Source organism: Cottoperca gobio, chromosome 13, assembly GCF_900634415.1.
Source record: "Cottoperca gobio chromosome 13, fCotGob3.1, whole genome shotgun sequence".
Taxonomy (NCBI): Eukaryota; Metazoa; Chordata; class Actinopteri; order Perciformes; family Bovichtidae; genus Cottoperca; species Cottoperca gobio.
In genome coordinates, this window is record NC_041367.1 from 6,875,145 (window position 1) to 6,900,144 (window position 25,000).

The 25,000-nt window shown below is 41.3% G+C and overlaps 3 protein-coding genes across 4 annotated transcripts in view; 2 read left to right on the forward strand and 1 right to left on the reverse strand.

Annotated features, from left to right (window-relative positions):
- Window positions 1-1,240, forward strand: part of bace1 (beta-secretase 1) — an 11,376-nt gene extending 10,136 nt beyond the window's left edge. The window contains exon 9 of the mRNA XM_029446752.1: window positions 1-1,240. This exon is cut by the window's left edge and continues 326 nt beyond it. The gene's annotated coding sequence lies outside the window, so the exon portion shown is untranslated.
- Window positions 1,241-2,329: 1,089 nt separating this feature from the next.
- Window positions 2,330-16,699, forward strand: pcsk7 (proprotein convertase subtilisin/kexin type 7). Its single transcript, XM_029445896.1, has 17 exons — window positions 2,330-2,479; window positions 4,035-4,342; window positions 4,745-4,981; window positions 5,692-5,826; window positions 6,144-6,309; window positions 6,433-6,523; window positions 6,734-6,788; window positions 6,941-7,079; window positions 7,206-7,306; window positions 9,646-9,813; window positions 10,012-10,116; window positions 10,262-10,364; window positions 13,297-13,453; window positions 14,149-14,243; window positions 14,398-14,503; window positions 14,695-14,812; window positions 15,577-16,699. Exons 2-17 carry the CDS (start codon window positions 4,094-4,096, stop codon window positions 15,880-15,882), a joined length of 2,331 nt encoding a protein of 776 aa, XP_029301756.1. The 5' UTR covers window positions 2,330-2,479; window positions 4,035-4,093; the 3' UTR covers window positions 15,883-16,699.
- A 322-nt stretch (window positions 16,700-17,021) lies between these two features.
- tagln (transgelin) lies at window positions 17,022-24,622 on the reverse strand. Of its 2 annotated transcripts, XM_029445897.1 has the most exons (6): window positions 24,449-24,622; window positions 19,696-19,738; window positions 18,571-18,759; window positions 18,277-18,448; window positions 17,890-17,992; window positions 17,022-17,768 (listed from the first exon to the last, which is right to left on the reverse strand). In XM_029445897.1, exons 2-6 carry the CDS (start codon window positions 19,705-19,707, stop codon window positions 17,630-17,632), a joined length of 615 nt encoding a protein of 204 aa, XP_029301757.1. In that variant the 5' UTR covers window positions 19,708-19,738; window positions 24,449-24,622; the 3' UTR covers window positions 17,022-17,629. The 2 variants fall into 2 exon arrangements, with proteins under 2 accessions (XP_029301757.1, XP_029301758.1); XM_029445898.1 differs by lacking the exon at window positions 19,696-19,738 and having other exon boundaries at window positions 24,449-24,621.
- Window positions 24,623-25,000: the final 378 nt, after the last annotated feature.

Here is a 25,000-nt window from a genome sequence, read left to right on the forward strand (position 1 = left end):
TTGTTACAAAATGCTGGTGCTGTTGAAAGAGAGCTTTGAAAAGGTTTTTCAGGAATATTGTATTTAAAGTATAGGAAATGCTGTCATACAGTGAATACACAGTGAACAGAGCATTTGAGGATAACTAGAGCCATTACAAACCGGACGGACAAACAAGAGAAAGTTGGTGCGTCAACTTTGCCTGTTTTAAGATACCTATGCAGATCCGCATGGCGAGAGGTGGGAAAATGCAAAACAAAAAAAAATCAGCTCTTTGTTATATATAGTGTATAAATAGACTACAGAGATAGATTGGATTTGGAAATTTGAAAGATCTGCCTCTTAACATTGCAGAGCTCCACAAAGAGTGGATTGGCAACATTTGAAAAGAAAACAACTCATTTACAAACACGGCTAAATGAAGAGACTCACAGCCTGGATGTGAATACAAGATGGGAATCATGGAGTCGGACGTGGTTTGCTTTGGTATGATTTGAACATGTGAGCGTGTGTTACATGTGTGTGTTTGCAGCTCTGCTATTTGTGGCTTATGAGTGAATGAAACACAGTTGATGTGTGTGAGCATGCCTGTACGTGTGCACGGCTGTACTGAAGAGTATACAGAAAGATGAAACTTATGAACATTAAAATAATACTACTGAGTATGAATAGCATCTATGAAAATACACTATTTTGCAAACGGCAGCAAATAATTCTGCAACGCAAATAACGTACGCATAAAGAGGTTGAGTTGATGAAATATCAGATTGTAACAGCATTTATTGCATAAAATCAGTTTGGCTTTGTGTGAAACTGAGACTACTGAACACAAACAGATGTCACTTTTTCTTCCTATATTGATAGCTTAAATGTATCTATTGTAAATAAAATGTGTGCATTCCAGATCTTCTATTTGCGCACACACACACACACACACACACACACACACACACACACACACACACACACAGAATACACATTGCTTATCTTACTGCTGCACCATCTGATTACATGTTAACAAACCAAGACTTAATAGGGCTTCTTTCACAGACACAAACAGCCTAACTCACCACATTTTTCAATGGGGACCATATATGCTTGGACAAGGAAACCAGCCCAAAGTATGTTATACACTGTATGTCTACGAGGGACTGTTTGTACCATCTCTCAGCAAGCTGTACATAGATAAACTCAGAACTGTATATTTATCTGTCAGGCTCTGGCAGCACTGTGGAATCAATAAAGTACTTATTGTAACTAACATGTGGTGTGGTTTTCATTTCCTCATGCAAAACATTAACCAGGAAAACTAACTTAAAGACTGTCATCCTGTATATTTGAATGTTACTATTTCAGTGTAAATAAAGTAATATAAAAAATGTACCATACATGTTATGTTAGGAAATCATTTAGAAAATGAAAAAAACAATACCAAAGGCAGAAACTCCACAATAAAATACCTTTACATGTATTTATTGGTGATATTCAGAGCATGGCTGAGCTGTTTTCAATAAATGTTTAACAAAGGCCCTATAACATATTTCATTTATTTGCCTTCTCCATTTCTACTCCAGGCTGGAATATTGATTGTTCGTTTGTGGTGATTTGAATAGCTGGGATTTACTTTGAAAATATACATAAATAAATTACAACACCATCTGAAATATATGGATATTTAGCTAGGTTCTGCATAATCTTGAAAAAAAATGTGTTTTGTCTATAGGCTTGCCTTTTACAATAGTAGTAGTCGTAGCAGCAGCAGCTGTAGTGGTATTAGTGCAGTTCAAAGCAATGCATAGAGAAGAAAGTTTATCTTTTTATTGAACACACATTAAAGAACATACAAGATCTCGCAGATAATACATGCATATAATATAATACAATATAAAACTTTTTTTTTTTTTATAAATAAGGGGGATTCATATATAGAAATATACAAACAAACAGTAATTTCTTAATCACTAGGCATAGGGAAGAACAAAAAACAAACAAAGTAACAAGTAACAGTATCAAATAAATGTAGTGAAGTAAAAGGTACGATATTTGCTTTCAAAATGTAGTGGAGAAGAAGTAGAAAGTAGCACAAAACGGAAATACTCAAGTAAAGTACAGTACTTGAGTTAATCATTAATATGGTTAATCTACAGTCATTTAAGAAAATTGAAGAAAGTAGGATTTTCGAATACTGAAGAATCTGTCTGTGGAAATTTTTAAACTTAATAAGCATCTTGTTTACCTCAAAATCTTGTTTTAGAAGAAGAAGAAGAAGCTCAATCTCTCCTGATGTCCATGGATTGGACTGGTTAGACTGGCTGCAATACCTGGAGTCCACTATGATTCTGGGCCAATCAGATGGCACGCACGACGTTTGCGCATCAACTGTATGACGTAGTACGTTTGTGTTGTGACTACTGTCTACTGTTTTACGGAAATGAGATGACAAGCTTAATGTTACTCATAGATTTCAAAAGGAACAGATGAAAACGATTTAATTGGAAAGGTAAGATAATTGTTTAATCGTAATGAATTGTTACTGATTTGAACTGTCTTATAGCGCAAAAGAACAGCGATAAGAATAGTTAGCGTCGGGACACTAGCTAACTTACTATGACAACAATGCTTCGGTTGAAACTCGAGTCCCACTCCAAGTTCTGACTTTAATCTGTTGTTTTTAGTTTGTGTTGGTTTATTTTTATTTTTTTTTATCATAGATGTGGTGTTAGAGTGTCCCAGTTGCTTTCTTTTAAATGACTAACCCCAGCTAGCTGTCCGATTAGCTAGCTGACCTACAGGCTTAATAAAAACTAAACAATCAGCAAAATTGAGAGCTAGCTTGAGCCTGCCAGACCGCATATCAGGTGGTTTAACCATCTGTCACACATAAGGACGCTGAATTTAAGGAACTGAGCTGCTGCCATTTAAGTGTTTTAAGGGGATCTGTTACTAACACTTCCATCTAACGTTACCTGTCTGATATGGACGTATGGTTTATAATGTGATCACAGACTGATGTATTTGTACAGAGCAGTTGACAGGTGTTCGGTGTCTTGCCGAAGGACAATTATACATGTTGGGCGTTGTTTTTTTTGGGTCGTTTTAATAATACAATTCACTATTTTATTAATTTACTAGGAAAGCTGTGTTCAATTAAATTGCAAGACAGAAAGGTAGTGTTCCACAACAGGTGCACTGGTTGTTTTCTGAGTCTCTGGAGGACAAATAATTAATTGCTCATGTATAATTTGTCTTGTGTCTCCATAACAGGTTAATCCAGCCGCACTTTCAATTCCAGTTAGACTTAGACCTTTTCCTTGGCTGTTCTACTTAAATCATAGCTGAATTGTATTTCAAGTCCATGCATGCATTCTCCATGTCATGTCAAAACAAGGCCTCCCCATTGATGACAGTCCTCACACTTTGGCCGCAGACTGAAAACTCACCTGTTTCGACTGCAACAAAACGAAAAAAAAAAAAGATTGTTCTTTTTATGTTGCACTTACGTCAGTTTGGCTTATTTGTAGCTAATGGTTGAATTCATATTCTATTGTTTCTGTATGTTGCACTTTTGTTTGGCTTATTTGAAGCTAATGTTCTGCACTTAAATGATTTCATCAATTTGAAGCTAATGTACTTTGTATCCTCATGGTGGTTTGTACTTAATGTAAGTCGCTTTGTACAAAAGCGTCAGCTAAATGAACTGTTATGTAATGTAATGTAACAAGGGTATGGTAGGCAGCAAATTAAGAGACATTTTCACTTCCCTTGAACTCAGAGGTATTTGTTTCTAGCCTAACAGGGCTAATAGAATAGCATCCATCTGTAAAAGCCTCTTCACAGTAGTCCGTGCAGGAACACTGATGTAACCACAGTGTTAATTGAATGTGCTGCAGCCACATCTCTCTGATCTGGCATCCAGTTAGTGTGATGCTGTGAATTTAGCATGTGGCCTCTGAATGCAGCACACAGATGATGAGCAACCAGCCACTCATTCTCATTGCCTTCACAACTAACAAGAGACCTTCTTTTCTCCCCGTCTGTCTTTGTCTCACATTCAGGTTGCTGTTAAGCTGATGAGGGCTTGCCTGGTTGGCCCTGTTTGTGACCCTCCGTTGCTATGGCAACGCCCTACTTTCCCACATTCCTGGTCCTTCTTTTTCTGTCCTCCTTTGCAATCTTGCTTCTGATCCTGCTGCCCCCTGTTGCCCCATTGATTCCCTTGTCTTCCTCCTCTCCTCCTTCACCCTGGCCGTCACTCTCCTGCGGCAACGGTCAGTCCTGGGCCGTCCGCCTCCACTCTGGCCCACACCATGAGGAAGAAGATAGTGAACTGAGCTCTGTGCACCTGGATGTGATAGCCAACAGGGTACAGTACAGTTCATGAGTATTTTCAACCAATATTTTAACATTCTATATAGGGTGTCACTCAGGGACTCATTTCTCTGTTCTAACATTTTTTTAATAAAACACAATTTAGGAGGTTTGCAATATTTATTTACATGGTACTGATTGTGAGACTCTATGATTTGTGCGATATAACCGTGTTCCTTCATACATCATTTTAGTTTTACAGATATTGTTATATACAGCTTTTTTAATTCAGTTCACTTTCTCCAAGTTTGCTACTGTCATTGTTAGCATTTCAGAATTCAATACACTGCATGTATCCTGTTTTCTGAAACAACCCAATATCTGCACAGGGAACACAGGGAAGTTGGCCACTTTTAGAAATATTGTCCCAATTTAATTTATCATCTCTCCATCCCAGGTAGCAGAGCAGGCTGGGCTGAAGAACCAGGGCCAGATTGGACAGCTTGAAGGCCACTACTTACTGTGTTCTGATAAGCCTGGATCTGTTGCTAGTATTTGGAGCAAGAGTCTCCGGCCTGGTGACGTCCTGGCAGCCCACCCTCATGTCCTGTGGTACTCCCAGGACAGAGTGCTGAGCCGTTCTAAGAGATCGATGGCCTTTAACGATCCCAACTACCCTAAACAGTGGCATCTGGTGAGAATCCACAAAGCCTCTTTGTGCTTAAATTGACCGTTCTTATACCTTTTTAAACAGCCGTATTAAATACACAGGTGACCATGTTTTCCACACATAATGTTGTACAGTTTTACTCGAGCAATTAATAAGGCTGCATTAAATGCAAGACATTTTTCAGTCCCCATAATAATCCTGTTAAATTATCGTACGAATAGGTTTTCACATTCACATTTCCTACATTCAATGGTTCAGTGGGAGAATAACATTGGTTAGTTGTGCATGTTCGTAGAAGCCAAGACATTAGTGTGGTTATTTTTGCAGCTGCCTGGAGCTGGTTGTGCATGATAGTTAGGTTTAAAGAGGCGCCCTACAACCCGAACTCGTCGTGCACAGACACAGGTAAAATAGTATTGAGTCCTCTAAATTTAAAAGGACGTTATAAAAATCCCAAAGACAAGATATTAAAAGGTTGCCGGTTACGCTTAAGAGGTGGGGGGGGGGAAACAATGTAGGATTAGGGTTACATCGCTTAATGTGTCACCTGGTTGCACAGTGGGTGTCCTGTTGTTGCAAAATCATCAAAACAACCAAAGGAAGTGAAAGTACTCTGTGGTGATGCTTATGCTAGTCTATGACGGTATGCTCTCTTTTTACTTCCTTAACTTGCATTTTTAATCCTGTTCTTACTCTCCCTTTACATTATCTCATCCTTCCCTCACTACTTGCAGAACAATTACCTAAATAAAGGTATGGACATCAACGTAACGGGGGTGTGGGAGCGCAACATCACTGGCCGAGGAGTCACAGTGGTGGTGGTCGATGACGGGGTGGAACACACCCACCAGGACATCCAGTCTAACTATGCAAGTCAAAACTAAAAGTTATTCCATTCAAGGATCAATGGACTGTAAATATTTCATGTTACTTACTTATGAACTGAGTGTCCCGCTCTCATGGCTGAACATTTAGCCTTTCTATCTCCTAGTCAAGGAGTAAAGGCAAAGCTTTCTAGAGCAGAAAAGACTTTTCAACTAAACTAAACTAATCCTATTAAAGTTAAGTGATGAGCACAGTGAATGTTATGTCTCTACTGCACCAAGTCTGAATAGAATTAAAAACATTAACAGTAGAGTGTAAATTAGACACTCACTTTCCAACAATCATTTCTCAACTCCGTCAGAGTCCAGAGGGCAGTTACGATCTGAACTCCAATGACCCAGACCCCATGCCTCACCCAGACGTCCTCAGCGACAACCACCACGGGACACGATGTGCTGGAGAGATCGCAGCCGTTCCCAACAACAGCTTCTGTGCCGTGGGGGTGGCCTACGGCAGCAAGGTGGCAGGTACTGACAATTTGGAATGTTAAACTTGGATGCCCCAGTGTTAAGAACCACTGAGGCAGAAGCTGAGACTTGGGTGTAAATATGTGTTCTGAAAATTGTCTTGCTTGTTGTCTTTCTGTTCAGGAATCAGAGTCCTGGATGGCCCGCTGACAGACAGCCTGGAGGCCATAGCCTTCAACAAGCACTACCAGGTCAATGACATCTACAGCTGCAGGTAATAAACATGTCTCTTTCTGGTCCTTTTTTTAGATATTTTTTTGATTTGGAAAGTGGCTTTTATAATCAGTACAATATCATATACAGGCTTTGTTGGATCTCTTTTAATTTAATATCAGTGTATAATAAGTGTTATATTTTACTATGCCATAATACTATACTGTGCAAGTCTTGCTTGGATTCTAATTTAGACCCGTGTCTCCTCTAGTTGGGGTCCAGATGATGACGGACACACAGTGGATGGACCTCATCCCCTGGGCAAGGTAAAAGGAAGACAGTTTGTGTGGAGCAGTAAATGTGTCCTGTAGGGGGCAGTACACCACTGCAGAGTAATAACAGAGGAGGCGTGTAGAAAAACAAAAAGTATAATCTTTCCCTCTTTTTAGCACAGCATGATTATTTTTTTCCTCCACAGGCGGCGCTGCAGCACGGGGTGATTGCAGGCAGACAAGGCTTCGGCAGCATCTTTGTGGTTGCCAGTGGCAATGGAGGTCAATACAACGACAACTGCAACTATGACGGCTACGCCAACTCCATCTACACCATCACAATCGGTAAGACACAGAGGCTCTCAGGCGTGCGAGTGTTCACTTGTGTCTGGGGTGTGGATATGTGTGCATCAGGCCATAAATGATTATTGTGTGTGTGTGTGTGTGTGTGTGTGTGTGTGTGTCTTGTAGGGGCGGTCGATGAGAAAGGCAAGATGCCCTTCTACGCTGAAGAGTGTGCATCTATGCTTGCTGTCACTTTCAGTAGCGGGGGAAGCAAACTGAGGAGCATTGTAGGTCTTACCGGAGCGCAAGCGTGCACACACACACACACACACACACACACACACACACACACACACACACACACACACACACACACACACACAAATTAGTAGACCACAGAATGGATGAATAGTGGAACAACAGGAAGTCAATGACGAGCTACTCTAAGTTGGAAAAAGACTTGAATAGATGATGTCATGAAGGGACATATTCTGGAGTCGGTCCAGTCACAGTCAATAAGGGTGTTTCAGTTTGTGGTGTTAGTGCAAGGCAGACCAGCGACAGTATTCTCACTCAGCAGCTATGTGATTTCAGCTTGAATTCAACAGCTAAACTACTATCAAATGCATCTGCTGACTGCAAATTGGACTGAGTGTATATTTATGCAAAATCTGTGAAGCATGTTAACATGAAGTCAAGCAGAGGTTGTGTCAGTGTTGTGTCCTACTCCGTGCAGCTGAGTAGTTCTTTGTTAAAAAGGTTTGTGAAACGTAGCATCATCTTTTTCAGAAAGACAAAGAGTTTGCATCGTGTGGGACAGAAGCTGGTGGAACAGAGGCTCAGATGCGTGACGTGCTGACAATCCAGGATGAAGTGACCTCATTGAGTGATCTCATTTTCACAATGGAGCAATTGGTTGGATTTTCTCAGTGTGTTCTAAAAACTTTCAATTTAGTGATTGTTACAAATGTTTGAAAGCTCGTGGAAGAGCAGGTCCACATCAGGAGCAGCGGAGGCTTTCATATGAAACGATAGCGACGGCGATGACAGGAGTAAGGGCCCATCGAAGCCACTGACCTCTATTTGCCGCTGTTTTGCGGGTGTCGGATTGGAAACACAGTTTGGCCCGGGGATGTCATCGCCTGGAGGAGAAGAGTTTAGGATTGGCTCTCTGGAGAAGACTGCTCCACCACTGACCACAGTGTACTCACAGGCCAAGTGCTTAACACACACTACCCACTATTGTATTATTCTGAAGAACCCATTTAGAGTCCAACAAGAACAGCTGTCTTCATGAATGCATGTTATGATGCTGTTCTGAGTCTGGAAAGCCTGGAAATGTCCCAAAATGGGAAATTATTGCAAATTCAGCTGACAGCAGTTTGTGCATTTAACTATTTTTTCATTTTTAGTTTATGTTCCGCTCAAACCTTTCTGCTGATCGATTGACATTCAAAACAGAACATTACACGGGATTATATATTCTAAATTCAGTTCATTTATGGAAAGAGATTCAGTGTTTTCTAATTGAATATAAGATGACATGTGGGAATCATAATAACAAATGTGTAGCATGTTGATGCGTGTACGTTCTCACCACAAACACTACAGACAACACTACATAGTAGGTCCAACACTTCCACATGGCTGGAACAGCTGTTGGAAAAGTCTGTAAACACAGAGGGCTGTGATTTCCTCAGGCCACATCGCTGTGGTCCTTCTGTCCGACAGGCTGCCACTAATGTGTGTACACGGAAGACATATGAGAAATGTTTACACTTATACACTTATTGCTCCTTGATTTTTACTGTCCACTAGATCCCACACACAGTGATGAGAGACAAACCTGTAATCTTCTCCATAAATCCTTTTAGACACACGACCACTATCCTTCAGGATTTCAAACGCTTCAACGTTTCCATTCTCTTTGTTTATACATTTTTACTGGTGGTAGAACAAATAATCGGGCCAATTAATGCCATTTGGAGATAATCGGGCTCGGCATGGCTCACGAGGCCGATTCTTTATTTATTATTGTGTTTCGCTGAGCCAACACCAGGAAAGGCCACTACATTAACATTGTGTATCTATTTTATTTATTTCTGTAAGTTAACACATTTTGTTTCTCGGCGATGCAGCTATCGGCTGATAAATGCTAAAACACACTAAAACTCTATTATTTTCATTCATAAGTTGTAGTTTTCTTTCCAAAGTACATTTTCTTAATTACCTGAGGACATTAATTTAGTTAATATTTCTTGTTTATATTTAAAAATAAGGGCACATCCTTTCATCTCGTTTTATAGCTGGACCTCCCCAGGGCTTTAAACCTCTGTCATACAGTCCTCCTGTATTCCATCGACTGAACACAAACGGAGTTAAACTCTGTCGTCCTGCAGTAAATATGTCCTTTTGTCAGTTGTTAGTTTAGGTGGAGAACCTTCATGCTTAAATATAGTTTGTGTTGGATATACCCTTTGAAAGGTTTATAGTCACTCGTAGGTTAATGTATACTTAAAGTGCCAGTTTGTGTTTGACTCCTGCCAGACCTGTTGCCATCCTTCCACTGTTTGTACTGTGCACACATCTCCACATCTCCACTCAGCCCATCTGTCTGTCTCCGCAGGTGACGTCAGACTGGTCCCTGCAGCACGGGACCGGCTGTACAGAGGGCCACACTGGCACGTCTGCCGCGGCCCCCCTGGCGGCAGGAATGGTAGCCCTCATGCTGCAGGTCCGTCCCTGTCTCAGCTGGAGGGACGTACAGCACATCGTCACCTTCACCGCCACCAAGGTAAGCCTCACGAAATGTCTTGCTGCAGGCCTGTGTAGATGTAGATGCTTAGTTCACCTGGATGCTTGTGTCAGAACTGTGCTGGAGTACTTCACCCCTGTGTACTCTTACACTGTTAAAGGTGTCCATGTGGTCTAACAAAAAAAAGTAAACTTGGCTGTGTGTGTGTGTGTGTGTGTGTTGTCTCTATATTTGCAGTGTGACAACAGTGCTGACTGGAGGATGAACGGAGCTGGTTTCAACCACAGCCACCAGCACGGTTTTGGTGTGCTCAATGCATGGAGACTGGTCAATGCTGCCAAGGTAGATGCATACCTTCACACAAGCAGCGCTATAACCACTAGATATGTATAGGTTGAATGAATCCATCTTTTTCACATTAATCATTTAGTCGAAGAAAATACAAACATGATTTTGTAATCTCTCTCTCTCTCTCTCTCTCTCTCAGGTATGGGAGTCGGTGCCGTTTCTCGTGTCCTATCAGAGCTCAATAATAATAGAAGACGTTTCCATCCCAGCTTATCCGGACGAGATGATCCGCACCTGGAAAGGTAACTGTCTGCTCCTCTCTCTCAGCTCTGTATTGGACAGCTGCTTGTCGAGTTTACACACTGCACTGCGCAGCTGACTCCCTCCCTTCCTGCCTGCTCTTCAGTCAGTCTGCCTTTCCATATTAGGCAATGTTCTCTTGTTTGTGAGTTCCTGTGTTCACATTGAAATACTGGCTTTTTCCAGATTCCTCCTTTTTAATTTACATTTTTTCACTTCCCAATCTGTCGTTGTATTTTACAACTCCTCTCAGTAGTTGTTCCTTTTTGCACTCGTCACTGCTCTGATTCTGTTATAGTCTACTGTCTGTGTCTGTGATTTTTCTCCGTCACACACTTTTTCACACATGCTCATGGTGACCTCATTCTAGCAAAAACGTTTCCCTCTCCCTCGTCTCTTTTCCTCTCCTCACTCGATCTGTATCTTCCCTCTTTTATGGCCTCGTTGCGGTTCATGAGCACAGCCCTCTGACAAGTGTGTGTGTGTTAGTGTGTTAGTGTGTGCAGACTCATGCAACAGAACTTTCTTAAGGACAAAGCAAAGAGTTGCTGACTGTTACAAACTTAATTTCAAAAAGACCAGATCAAACTACCATAATACACATTTTGTCATTTGATCCTCTGTTCAATCAGTGTTGGCATAGTTCAGGTCTGCCTGTGCCTCTGTACTCAGCAGTGTTTGTTGTTGTAGTTTCTATGTGCTTTGGCTGCCTTATTGGCTAATGCACTGCCCCTTAAGTATTTCAAACTGGTGTGTGTGTGTGTGTGTGTGTGTGTGTGTGTGTGTGTGTGTGTGTGTGTGTGTGTGTGTGTGTGTGTGTGTGTGTGTGTGTGTGTGTGTGTGTGTGTGTGTGTGTGTGTGTGTGTGTGTGTGTGTGTGTGTGTGTGTGTTGGTGTGTGTGGGAATTTATTCTGAAAAAGATGAAAAAACACATGAGAGGACAAAATGTACATCTACAGTCACCACTAAATCTCTCCTTTTCTTGTCAGCTAAGTAAGACTTTTGAACATTTCTACATATATACAGTATATTTGTACATCTCTTAATTTGCAAATACGAAATCAAATTTTCCAATTCAAATGTTTTGCATATACCATACAGTATACCTGCCCCCCTGCCAATACATTCAGTGAGGTATAATGTACATTGTTCCTCTGTTTTATTCATTCAAGCAGTGAAACAGCTCAAGTAACACAATGTCATGTAAATATGTTATTCTCCGATGCAAAGTCTGCGTTACGGTTGGCTGAAGGAACCTTTCATTACATTCTCACTGAGGCGTCATTAGTAGCAACATTGGTTTGTCACCAAAACTTTGGACTTTCAACCCCAAAAGTGTTGAACAGAGAGGGGTCATGTGTTTATAGCTTTTGAATTAAGTTGTGATATTTTACAATTTGGACTATATTTATCTTTAATCTTAATTTAGAAAACTCTTAGAATAAAGAAACAGGTGGTTCGGGCGGAGCAGAAGGTATTTCCCCACACGTTGCTCTAAGATATGTCTTCATCCTCTCGTCTCTGAGTGTAGACTAGCCTGTGTCAGAGCTTTGGACACACATAGGAAGTCCCCACAAGCCACCACAGTGGAGTCTTTTTTATATAGTATAGTATATCACAGTATACCCACTAAATTATTTTCTTTCCTCTTCTCTACCTCTATTTCTGTCCTTTATATCCCATCTCCCTACAGTTATATGTTCTCAATCCCCGCCCTCTTCCTTTCTTCTCCCTCTCAGTGCCACTCCTCCACTAGTGTGTGTGTGTGTCTCTCTCTCTCTCTCTCTCTCTCTCTCTCTCTCTCTCTCTCTCTCTCTCTCTCTCATATATTCATATATATATATATATATATATATATATATATATATATATATATATATATTTATATATGTCTGTATTTCATTCCACACCTCTGTTGTTTACACTGCTCGCTCCCTTGTCCCTTTGCGTCGCTCCCTGCCCTAAGGATGTGTGCAGCCCTACATGGTCAGAGAGCACCACGGTTCATTAGTAGTCAGAGCCCAGGAAATACCGGGAAATTACCAGACACTTTACAGTGGGGGGGGCAGGAGGTGGTCAGGAAGACTGACTGATATTTCAAGGAGAGAAAGTGGAGAAGAAAGATCTACAGTCTGATGGATTTTTTTGAATCTCCATTTTTCCAGTATGCAACGATCTCAGGGTTTTGGACTGACCAAACATTTAAAGACATCACCAGACAAGGGGATGGACCCTTTTTCACTATTTTCTGACATTTTATCAACCAAAATAATCCGCAGATTAATCAATAATGAAAATAATTTTTAGCTGCAGCCCTAGCGACAAGCAGCTACTATAGATTATATTTGTTTTATTAGTACGTCATAACCATCATTACTTTAGAAAGGGTGTAACATAGTAATGTGAAAATATGAATATAAATAAAATTGTTATTCCATGATCAATACAGATGTATCCTATTACAGCAAAATAATTTAATTCAGACCATCATAGCAAGCACGGTCACTACTGGTCCCTACTGGTCCCTACAGTAGAAGCTCATCATCTCATAATGGGAAAGTGTTAAATATTATAAATAAATAATAAATTAAATTAAATATTAATTATTTTTCATTGGCTAATCCATCAATTCTTTGTTTTTCATCTGGGCATGATTGTTAGCTATATTAAATTGCATTCTGTGTGCCATTTAAAAAATAATTATTTTATATATTTATTTAATTTTATATATTTTTTAAATGTTATATATTTTTTATATATGTTTTTACATATTCTTTATTATGTTAACATTTCCATTTGTTATAATGAAGGGTGAAATACTACCCTTATCAATCCAGGAAAAGGTCAAACACACACACACACACACACACACACACCACACACACACTTTTATTCACACACACACACACTAAGCTGCTCCCTCCTCTCTCTCAGTCTCTGCTGCTGACCTGAGACAGTCTGGAATGGAGACACTGGAGCACGTGGCTGTTACCGTGACGATAACCAACCCTTGCCGTGGCAACGTGGAGATTGTGTTGGTCTGCCCCAGCGGTATGGCATCAGTCATCGGGGCACGTCGCGCCATCGACAGGTACAAACCCACGCATTGGTATCGTGTTGAGAACAGTAAAGCTTGATTCAAATGTCTTAATTTACTAAGGAGAGGAGAAGTAGGTCTTCTAGATAACCCGAAGGAAATGAGCAATAATACCTACAGTAAGTGCCGGTCAGCACACCCCCAGTTTGGAGTACGAGCACAGAAGCAAAGCAATGTACTGCTGTGGATGGGGGCAGCAATATCAGTTTAAATGTATGCTTTATTTAGAACACGTTCCCTGCTTTGCCTTGCCGTCAGATTGCTCTTTCTGACGAGGAATTGAAGTTGTTTTCTCTGCTCTCTTCAAAGCCACCAGACTCCATTGACAAAAACGGAAATTCTACCTCGCAGCACATGGAAGTTGCCGCTCTGCCGCTGCCTCGATCGCTGAGTTGGTTTGTGTTATTATGTGACTTTGGTGAATCCAAATCAACCCTTTTTAAAAACGGCAAAGTCATACAATAACACAAACTAACTGATGGAGGCGGCGGCAGAACGGCAACTTACGTGTTCTGCAAGATAAGAGATGCAAGGATTCATAAAGCGGTGAAAATATACCTACCTCATACAACTCCACTTAGAAAAATCCAAACTGTCCCTTTTTAAGACTATGGTCATATGAAGATATATTTTCTACTGCAGTGGAGTAAGTAAGTAGATAAAGTAGTATCTTTGTGTTTTGCACACAGAGACCCTACAGGCTACAATGACTGGACTTTCTCCACTGTTCGCTGCTGGGGAGAGAGAGCTGAAGGCCAGTACACCCTGAAGATATCTGACCACAGTAAGACACTGCTCGCACTCTGACACAAGTGACGTGTACCGCGTGTAGGTGTCGGGAATGTCTTTTCGGGACTGGGAAATGTCGGTCTCTTGCAGTGTAGTCATGTTGTTTGTCTCTCAGCTGCCCACACTGATCCTTCTCTCTGCTTCTGTAGAGGAGCCGTCACTTGAGCAGTGTGCCGCCGTGGGAGTGTTGAAGCGGTGGCAGTTGACTCTGTATGGTTCCTCTATGACCTTCAGTGAGGTCCAGGACCGACAGAGGTAAGACCTTGTGTAGTTGAATGCCTTTTTTTCTCTTTTTATTCCCATTTTAATTAATTGTAGCTAAATAATAATAACCATTCTCCTTCGTTACTGATACTGATTTGATTCAGAGACTCTTGATTTTGCTCAGTGTTTTTGACTGCCATGAAAGCTAGAAAGATGTTGATTGGCTGTGCATTGATTGACAGGCTGGTGGAGGAGGCTATGAGTGGCAAGTATCTGGATAGCAGTTTCTCTCTGCCCTGCCCTCCAGGCCTGGACATCCCTCCAGAGATCGTCAGCCCCTTCACCTCCAACCACCTCAAGGTAAACTGAACACTGTTTACCGTGTGTCTCTGTCTCTCTTTAACCCTTTCTGTCTTCTCTTTTACTTAAAGTGACTGCTCAACAATAAAGGGAATTTAAAATGTTACTCAGTAAAACAAGCTCAAGGAGGATTTTTAAATGTTGCTATATGCAGTATGGAGTTATGCTGAATGGAGGGATGCTCCTACTGAGCTAAATTTCAGGATACTTCGGACTTGTTTGACTGGCGGACCTAAACCGCAGATATTTATGCCATATAACCATAACCTCTCATTTGAAGCCTTAAACTAAACATAATTATTGGATATGTGGAAATGAGGGATGGACGTCGGCTGGCGGGAAATTCTGCCTGCCAGTTACTATTTGTGTTGGAAAAACTAATAATTTTCACCTTCATTCAGGAAGTGGATCTGAAATGTGACATTGATTACTGTGTTTAAAGTTAAGTTGCAATGTTAGCAGTAAAAGTTGTACCCTAAGTATCAATGTGCTTTTTCCTACCTTTTTAGCAAAGATGCTAATTATTCCCATAGACATCCACTAATTGATACCAGCTAAGCTTACCCCTTTAACTAAACCAGGAAGGAATACTAAGGCGACATCAATGTTACTTTCACTTCCTCACCTTTTCCCCTCTTTATAGCCTTTCTTGCTGTTTGTCTTCGACCTCGTCCACACATGCATCCATCAGTGATTTGTAGAAGTGGTTCTGCTGTTGTGATTGACCTCCTCTATCCATCTCTCTCCTTTGTCCTGCCCTCCAGTTCCTGCTGTTGCTGGGCTGCTTTGCTCTTTTCTGGTCCCTCTACTACACACTGGAGGTCACACTGGCCCACCTGGACCTCAGGGGTCTCCTCTGCCTGCACAGGAGACGGGGGCAGGGTCACCGAGCCAGGGGAGGGCGCCGAGGGAGAGGAGGAGGAGGAGGAGGAGGAGTGGAGGAAGCGGCGGCTGGAGAGGAGGAGGAGGAGGAGGAGGAAGATGGTCAGGAGGGGGAGGAGGGAGTGGTTTTGCATGCGGTGTTGGCCTCCGAAGTGCCGCTTTTAAATGGGGAGCGGCTGGCAACATAACACTGAGCCAGATAATGGGTCTAAAACATGTCACCGTCTATGCTCTTGGGATGTCTCAGGCGTTCACGCTACCCACCCACACACCCAGCCTCTAGTCAACCTTTTCTGTGGTGGTGAGGGGTCACAGTGTAGACTGCAGATGGACTTGACTGAAGAGTGGAGTCTTTGTCCTTGTCTGTATTCCCCAAACACGTGGCCTTTAGTGTGTGTGTGTGTGTGTGTGTGTGTGTGTGTGTGTGTGTGTGTGTGTGTGTGTGTGTGTGTGTGTGTGTGTGTGTGTGTGTGTGTGTGTGTGTGTGTGTGTGTGTGTGTGTGTGTGTGTGTGTGTGTGTGTGTGTGTGTTCAAATGTGAGGCTCAAAGAGAATACTGATGAGTTTTTAAAAATAAGATTTATTTTCTGAGGTGTTATTTGATGTATTCTGGTCTGGGGTTATTATGTGTGGGTTATCAACACACTGCTGATAAAAACTTGAAGTGGGATTTTCAAGTGTGGGATTTGTAAATGTATTTTTTTATGAGGTGTAATATATACACAATGTGTGCCTGCTGTACAGATATATATATATATATCAAGTGTGTTCAATGCTTTATACAAATTGTTTTGTAAGAATGTATTAAAGAGTTCTAATTTTTTAATGATAATGAGTGTTTGGGGTGATGTTGGAAACTGTGTTTTGCTGTGCAAGTCACAGGTCATCTGAATGATAATAAAATACTTGATGGAATATCTTCTTAGATTAATATGGTTTTTGAAACACAGTGACACACACAATCAAACACTTGAGAAATGTATCTAAGATGGTAAAAATGGCAAGATCATTTAAAAAAACCCACAAGAGTTTACCAAGACTAAACATAGAAATATAATATAAAGTATCCACTTATGCTATTGCTAGCTATAACCTTTTTAGAACATATTGAGTTATTTGTTGCTCTCGTTACTGTGAAGAGTTCCCTTCTTTGCACATCTCCACTGAAAGAGGAATTTTTGCAAAGACCCATAACTGGATTTTCTCTGCCCTTTTCACATTCCCAATACAGACATGTGAAAAATGTGAATCTTGATACTTTTCTCATTTTTCCCATTTCCCAGAATGGTCAAAGGGAAATACCCAGATTCACAAAGTCAATTCAGAAATTGCATTTCAAAGTCATTATTTAATAAGACAATGTACAAAAATATTGGCGCTGATACAGCAGGCGTTGCATTGTGGGAAGTGGTAGGTAGGAACAATGAACAAGGAACAATATTGTAAATATATACCAAGTATTGGTACGTCATGGGTGGTGTCACTTCTCAATTTGGAAAGAATATCCCGTCTGTAAGTTATGTAAACACGGATTGATATTTGTGTCAGAATCTAAAATCTAAAGACATATCATAATTCGGACATTGTTATGTAGGCTAACAAGAGTTGTCCCTTATCTGTAATATCAGTGCTGTTTCATATTAGGAAGGGACAGCTCAACGTTTGGCACATTGTCATTGTATTGTTTTTATGCATTGGTCATTTGTATGGTTACTATGTCCACTTAAGATCACCAGTGCGAGCATATACATAAGGGGCTCAGGGCAAGTGTCAAGACCAGAAAGTTGGGGGTACTTGTTAGAAAGTAGCTAAATTCTAAAGAAATTATTTTATTTTTACGATGAAAGGGGAGTCATAGTGGACCGGTTAGACGCTTACAGGCTCTAAGAAGGTGTAAGGGGCTGAGGGGGTTCAGGGTATCTGTCGCTCAGTGATTTTACATGATCTGCCGGGGTCTTCCATAGCTCATGCCCTCCTGACTGGCTCCCTGATTGGACCCCATCTGTAGGCCAATCACATTTTTTCCCGCCTTCAGCTGGTCATCGCTGAAGTCTCGCTTGTTCTCCTGGGCTTTCCTGCAACACATCATTAAAAAAAATGTCTCTGAATTAATAAAACTAAACAGCAGTGTTCTATAATAACTTATTTTAGTTGGTGTTGGTTAGAGGTAGTTGACATTTCATGTATTGCACTCACTTGAAGAACCAGTTCTGCTCTCCTTTGTATGTGCCTTCATCCTTAGTGACGGCCAAGCTGCCCAGCGCTGACAGGGTCCTCTGCACCGCTGCCAGGTCCTTACCTGTCCCCACACACACATACAGCTGGCATTATTAACTCTAGCATCAGTCACATTATGATGTTTGCGTATAGGCATTGTCATATCTAAGCCTTTTTTACCCCACCACCAAAGGAGACAATTCTTGATGAATTAACGGATGTTTTTTTTTAAACACAGACCCCATTTACTTCAATTCATCAAGACTTGTCTTTTTTGGGTGAAGTATTCCTTTAAACCAGAGCCAAGTCTTCGAGCAATAAATGTTCGCAGTAACTGAGGAAGGAAGACCATGAAACCCATCTCACCTTCCCAGAGGTCCACGGTCTGGAACATGTCGGTCTTGGTGACGCCATACTTCTCGGCAGCGTTGAGGAACTGGGAGATCTGCTCCATCTGTTTGAAGGCCGAGCTTGAGCTCTGGATCTTCTTCACGGGTTTGTCAGAGGTGAACAGACTGTTAATCAGTTCGCTCAGAACCTGGGGAGACCAGATGGAGTGACAGAGGGTAGAGGACAAGGAAGGAGAGGCATACAAAAAGATCATTAACCATCACACATCATAACATCTAGAAAAATATTAAACAGGCGTGTTGGACTCACACATCCGTCTTTCAGCCAGGTCTGGAAGCCCAGTTTGCCTGCCTCTGGTTTCCCCACACCAGATCCACACTGACGGCTGATCCACTCCACCAGGATCTGCTCCAGTTCAGTGTCGTACTTGCTGTCGATCTTATCCTGAACCTGCCGGCTCAGGCCGAAGGATGGACCTTTGTTAGCCATGCCGACTCCCTGAGAGAGTGTGAGGAAGGGTAAAAAGATTGAGAAGGGGAAGTGGAGGGAGTTGGGAGAGCAAAGCAGTGTGGGGAAGGAGACAAAGAGATAAAGTAAAGGAGAGCGTTAAAGAGAAAATATTACAAAAGATTATCTCTGGAGAAAGTAGTTGTGAGGATCAGCAGTTGGAGTTATATTCCATCTTGACGATTTACAGCAGAGTGTACATTCATAACATACATATTTTGTAGACTTACAGTTGTATTGTGTGTTAGTGTCATAGTATTACTATCTTTTAGTGCAAAATGGTTGTTTTAGGCGATAGCTAACGTTCACATCACGTTGCAGTGAAATTTGGATGTGGCCTGTATGCACAAACATGCATTGATGTGTGAAATAATCTAGATGAAGGCACATTTAAATACAAACACTTATACAGATATCCCTCTATAATGTACATATATACTGCATTATAATATACACCAATACAAACATGCAGGTCAAAAGCGTGTGTATAAGCGTAGATGTCCAGCACTTATTTTGAACACCTTTTCCAGATGATTGGCATTAACAGTGTTTTGTCTCCTAATACACACCATTTAGCCGAATCAGGACCTGTGTCTGAGGCAAAGTGGTGTATAATGGGAGCTCTCTATTAGCCAGCTGATTTTATTTAGCATATTTTCTCCTTTTACACACACACACACACACACACACACACACACACACACGCACACACACACACACACACACACACACACACACTCTCTCTCTCTCTCTCTCTCTCTCTCTCTCTCTCTCTCTCTCTCTCTCTCTCTCTCTCTCTCTCTCCTGGTCTCTGTCAACACATATATCATTGCCAGCACATTTTTTGTCTTATGCTTCTGTATTGCCTTTGGGCCAACAGCCAAGTGCAGCAAAACCCATATCAAAGTGCTGTCTGCACCATCCAACCTTTGTTGCCATCTTGATGTCAGGTCACTTCAACTTCCCGTTCCTGGGGAGGTTCAAAGTTTAAATGTTAAAGGTTAAACCCAGGAGTTGACTGCAGGAGGCTCGTCTCCGGCATAGGATGGGAAATGTTGTAACCAAGGGAAATCATTTTCCTTTTCTGAGCAATACTATGCAACCATTTTGTGTATAGTTGAGTATATATGGGTCTTTTTCCATTGGTTCCAATGGCAGAAGTAGCCTATTCGATAAAAAAAAGTTACAAAATGTCAAGTTGGGCCAAGACTGGACTGAGAAGAATTATATGTTTCAAGTAAATCTGTCTCATCAAGCTATACGGGAGACTTTCTCAAGGAGTGGACTTTAATTGTGACCAGCCCAAGGCACACCTTTGTAATAATAATCATCATCTTGATAGGCCACACCTGTCAGGATAATGGATGATGTTATCAAAGTGCTAACTAACACGGATTTAAACATGTGTGTGCATAAAAAGTAAGAGAAATATGTATTTTGCGTCCATAGAAAGTCTTAGATCTTTACACAGACAGAGATGGAAAGTAACTAGTGCTGTAGCTAATACTCAAGTTCTTCTTTTCCTTTTTCCTCATTTCTTTCCTCCATCCTCCCTTCCTCTCTTCTTTCCATACCTTTCTTCTTCAACCAATCTGAGGGAGTGAGAATACCTAAAACTCTAGACACAAAGATTTCATCACACCTGCACTATGGCAGCTGAAACAATATGTGAACGCAATGCTCACCTTTTAAGCTGATATGGCACATTTGGTAGCCTGAAGTTGCCTATTTACACATCAACCGACAGGGAGCAACATTATCATTCATTTGGAGTTGTGTTTGTGTCCACCTGGTGCTTAAATTAGTATACTTTTTCCACCACTGCAAATAGATATACTGAATGTCTGCAAAAAGAAACTGCATGCCAATTCCATTAATGGATTCCTGCCCAGAGTAGCCACAGAGTGTTACCACCAACCCTGTTTTAATATTCTTTGCATTCCCTGTGGTACATTTCCAGGCCGCACGAAACCAAACACACATGCTGGGCAACACGCTCACTTACGTACAACCGCAAGTTCAGATCCTATATTTTATCTTCATCTGTCTGCCTTTAGCTCTTACTGGTACACGCACACTCATGCCCTTTGTTATTCCCACTGACATGCGTCATTATATAATCATTATTACAGAGTAATGTTTGTCTGGTATGCAGTTGATTTGTCTTTTTTTCCATTGGCCTCTAGTTCTTAGCCTCATAAACTACTCTGCGGACCACAATCGCAAATCACACACACTACAGCCTTTGTAGGGAAAGAAATAGAAGTTATGTTCACCGCATTGTGCACTCAATGCCTTCTCATGTCTTGTGAAGAGAAGAGAAGAGAAGAGTGGCACTATTTCTTGCTTTCATTGTTATACCCAATTATATCTATCAATTAAACCAGACAAACTTGGATGTCTAGCAACTTCTTGATGTTAAACACAGACAAAACTGAAGTTATTATACTTGGCCCTAAACGCCTCTGAAACGCATTTTCTAATGACATAGAAGCTCTGGATGGCATTAATTTGGCCTCCAGCACCACCGTAAGGAATCTTGGCGTTATCTTTGATCAGGATCTGTCTTTTAACTCTCACATAAAACAAATCTCAAGGACTGCCTTCTTTCATCTACGTAACATTGCAAAAATAAGGCACATCCTGTCTCAAAATGATGCAGAAAAACTAGTCCATGCATTTGTTACTTCAAGGCTGGATTACTGCAACTCATTGTTATCAGGTTGTTCCAAAAAGTCGCTTAAGACTCTTCAGTTGATCCAAAATGCAGCGGCACGTGTATTGACAAGAACTAGGAAACGGGATCATATTACTCCTGTATTAGCTGCTCTGCATTTATGTAAATGTATGTCACTAACTCATCATCCGGGGCATCATCCCCGGAGTTTCTGTGTCTCTCATGTGGCAGGTTGCCACTGATAAAGTTTACGTCAGGATCATGAATCGTGGCTGCGCCTGCTGCCCTGGTCCTGCTGGACACCGGGAAGCCTTTTTGACATTTTCCTGGATTCATCCAAACTTTCTCTTTTTTCAACACAACATCGTTTCTGTCAAATGTTGTATTTGTACTATGTTGTTTATCCTGTACACACGACATCTATTGCACGTCTGTCTGTCCTGGGAGAGGGATCCCTCCTCAGTCGCTCTCCCTGAGGTTTCTTCCATTTGTCCCCCTTTAATTATGGGGTTTCTTTTAGGAAGTTTTTCCTTGTGCGATGCGAGGGTCTAAGGACAGAGGGTGTCGTATCCTGTACAGTCTGTAAAGCACACTGAGACAAATGTATAATTTGTGATATTGGGCTATATAAATACATTTTATTTGATTTGATTTCCCCTCTAACTTCTCTCCTATATGTGTGTGTATGCCTTGCATGACAACCATACAAACATATCATAATATTTTAAGAGGTACAATAAGTCCATTAGGGCCTCTATTTCTGGTATTCATGTGTATCTAGGGACCTGTTGTTATCCTTGGGACCCGGCCCAGGACCAATAACTCAGGATTATCTGCTAAACAAGCTTCTGTGCTGTCTGGCTGCTTCTCCTTAAATATTTTAAGGCAGTGTCCCCTTGGCTTATATAAAAACACTCAAACTAAAAGTGCCTTTTCAGTAGCCTGCAGCTGGAACTATGTACTGTAGTATCAAGCAAGGGATGCCAAATGTAATTCTACAACTGTTCATACCCTTAATACAACTGTTTCAACGATTGCTCCTGCTACAAGTGCTGAAAGTGTTACTGCTGCTGCTGCTAGTACAATTACTACTGGTAGTACAAAGCTACCTCTGCTACTGTCACTGCTACTGCTGATACTCCTTGTACTGCTGCATCAATAACAATTACTACAAATTAATATATTACTACTACTGATGTTCTACTGTAATTATAACACTATGCAGGAAAGCAAAATTACTATAAGTCATCAAAACTTTCCAAGGAATGTTTCTAAAGTTCAATAAAAAAGTGAGTGAGCATAAATAAAAAGTATTGACCTTGGACATGAATAATAACAAAAGAGAAAAGACTATAATATCAAAAGGAAAATATGGAGATGAAGTAAAAGAAAGTCTAAAATGCTTCCTTTGAAAAGTGCTGTATCGCACAATCATGACTTCATCACCTCCGTTCCTCTATCCATCCATCTGTCTCACTTGTGTTTTTCCTGCTCTGTTTCTCTGTCACCATGGTGAATACGCCTAATGCCAGAACAGGAAACCAGTGTGAGGGCTGTGGCAACTGTGGGAGCCTGAGAGGACGTGCCGTCATGCAGCCTCGCCTCCTCCACAGTTAACTAGCTAACCGCCAAATAATGATTTGGTAGAGGTCAGGGTTAGTTATTAAGCAGCTGAAGATTAAGAACAGTTCAGCAGTGTTGATGTCATTGGAGTCCTCTGGTTGAGGGACGCTCTCCCTGCTAGCTGGTGTACTGAACATCCCCACTTCTGTTACATGGCTGTGGTTAATGCCAGCTGCACATAATCTGCTACTTTACTTAGACTTGCCAGCATTTTATGAGCACTGAAAGCCTTTTCTAAAACTGCTTCCAAGGCCCTTCATGGTTCTGATTATTTTTTGACAAACTTTATAGCTGCTGTGTGTCTGAGCTGATGTATTTCTACTGACTCTGAAGTGTAGACTGCTGTCCGATTCAGCTCAGTGCCAAAGCCCCTGCACTGTTACACGGATGTGGTTAGTTCCTGGCATTATACACCATTGTGTTCTGCTGTGTTTATGTGCTGCCACATGATTAGCAGTGGAGATAGTGTTATCTGCTTATGTTGTTGCTGCTTAGAGGCTAAGCTGCCCACTTCCTCTATGTCACCGCCGGCCTGGTTTTAGTGGAATCACTGGGTGTGCTGCCATCTTCACCAGCAAGCTTTTAGATGTTGCATGCGTTTTCAATTATAAAACACTCATACTCATAAACAGAGATTGAAAGTTTGGATTTGAGTGAAGATAATCTCTTTCTGCATGTCTGAAATAAGTTCATACCTGCAGTGCGTCTATCTGCATCCCTGTGGAAGTGTGATTACATTTCATGTCTTGTGAATTCACAGGCTTCCAAAGTCCAGGCATGTATAATGCAGTGGACCATTTGCTTGTGCAAATAAAAGTATGTGCACTGAGAGAGATTTGCATCAACGTATGGCTCACTTCTCTGCTTCTCCTCTCCTCACTTAACATGGAAAATATATTAACCCTCAAATAACATCTGAATCATACTAAGGATAAACAGTGAGTCTCTTTGCAACGAGACAATCCTCTGTCACAATTAGGTTATTGTGAAAATTCCAGTCAAACGCAGACAGATTGTGTTCAACCAGACTCCATATCAAAACAGCAGTTTTTAACAGATGATTATTATAAAACTAAACAAGTGAATAATACCAACTTCTGAAAGACATCAAACTTTAAGACACTTTAAACAAATATATGTTAAACAACCTTAAATATGCTCTACACATATATGTCATAGATTTCTATTTATTTCATGGTCAAGTGCAACGTTTATATATTTTGCATATGGGCCTCTCCTTGGACCTTCAGATGTTTACATTGCTCTTATTTAGAAATGACCTTACAGTATATTTAAACACACAAGTCACACCTTGTCCTACTAACTGTCCTAAATCCAGTTTAGGAGCTTTATGGAGGAATAAAAGAAAAGTATACTCACTGTGTGAAGGAATAGGTCAGTTCTCTGCGTTCTACTAGTGCAGCGTGTGGGGACGAGTGTGGATGCTTGACTGAGTGTTTGTATATGCTTCACAGGGACCTCCCTCTCGAAAATGCTGGCTTAAAAGGAGCAGATGAAGAAAGATGACTTCACTAGTCTACCAAGGGAGAGAGAATGGGAGGGAGGCAGAAGGAGGGAGGGAACTTTAAGGAGAAATAGGAGGGAGAGAGGGAAAGGAAAAAAGGAAACTTCATCCTTAAAAGGGCATGGCCTTTCAGCAGCTCCCTCTCCCTGTCTGTGCGTCTCTTCCCCTCACGTCTAGTTAAAAAGCCCAGCCTTATTTGGGTAGAGCTGTTCCATGTAGAGCAGAGACAGCAGCCAGGCGACGTTTGGTCAGCAGGAATTCTCCAAATACTTTCACCACATCTCTCCTCCTTCAAAGTGGCAGCAAGACGGTGAGGGAGAGGAGGCTAATGGGAAGGGGGAGAGGGAGGAGTAGAGATGGAGAGAGAAGAGATGGGACTTTAAGAAAATAGAGAGACTCTGGATGTG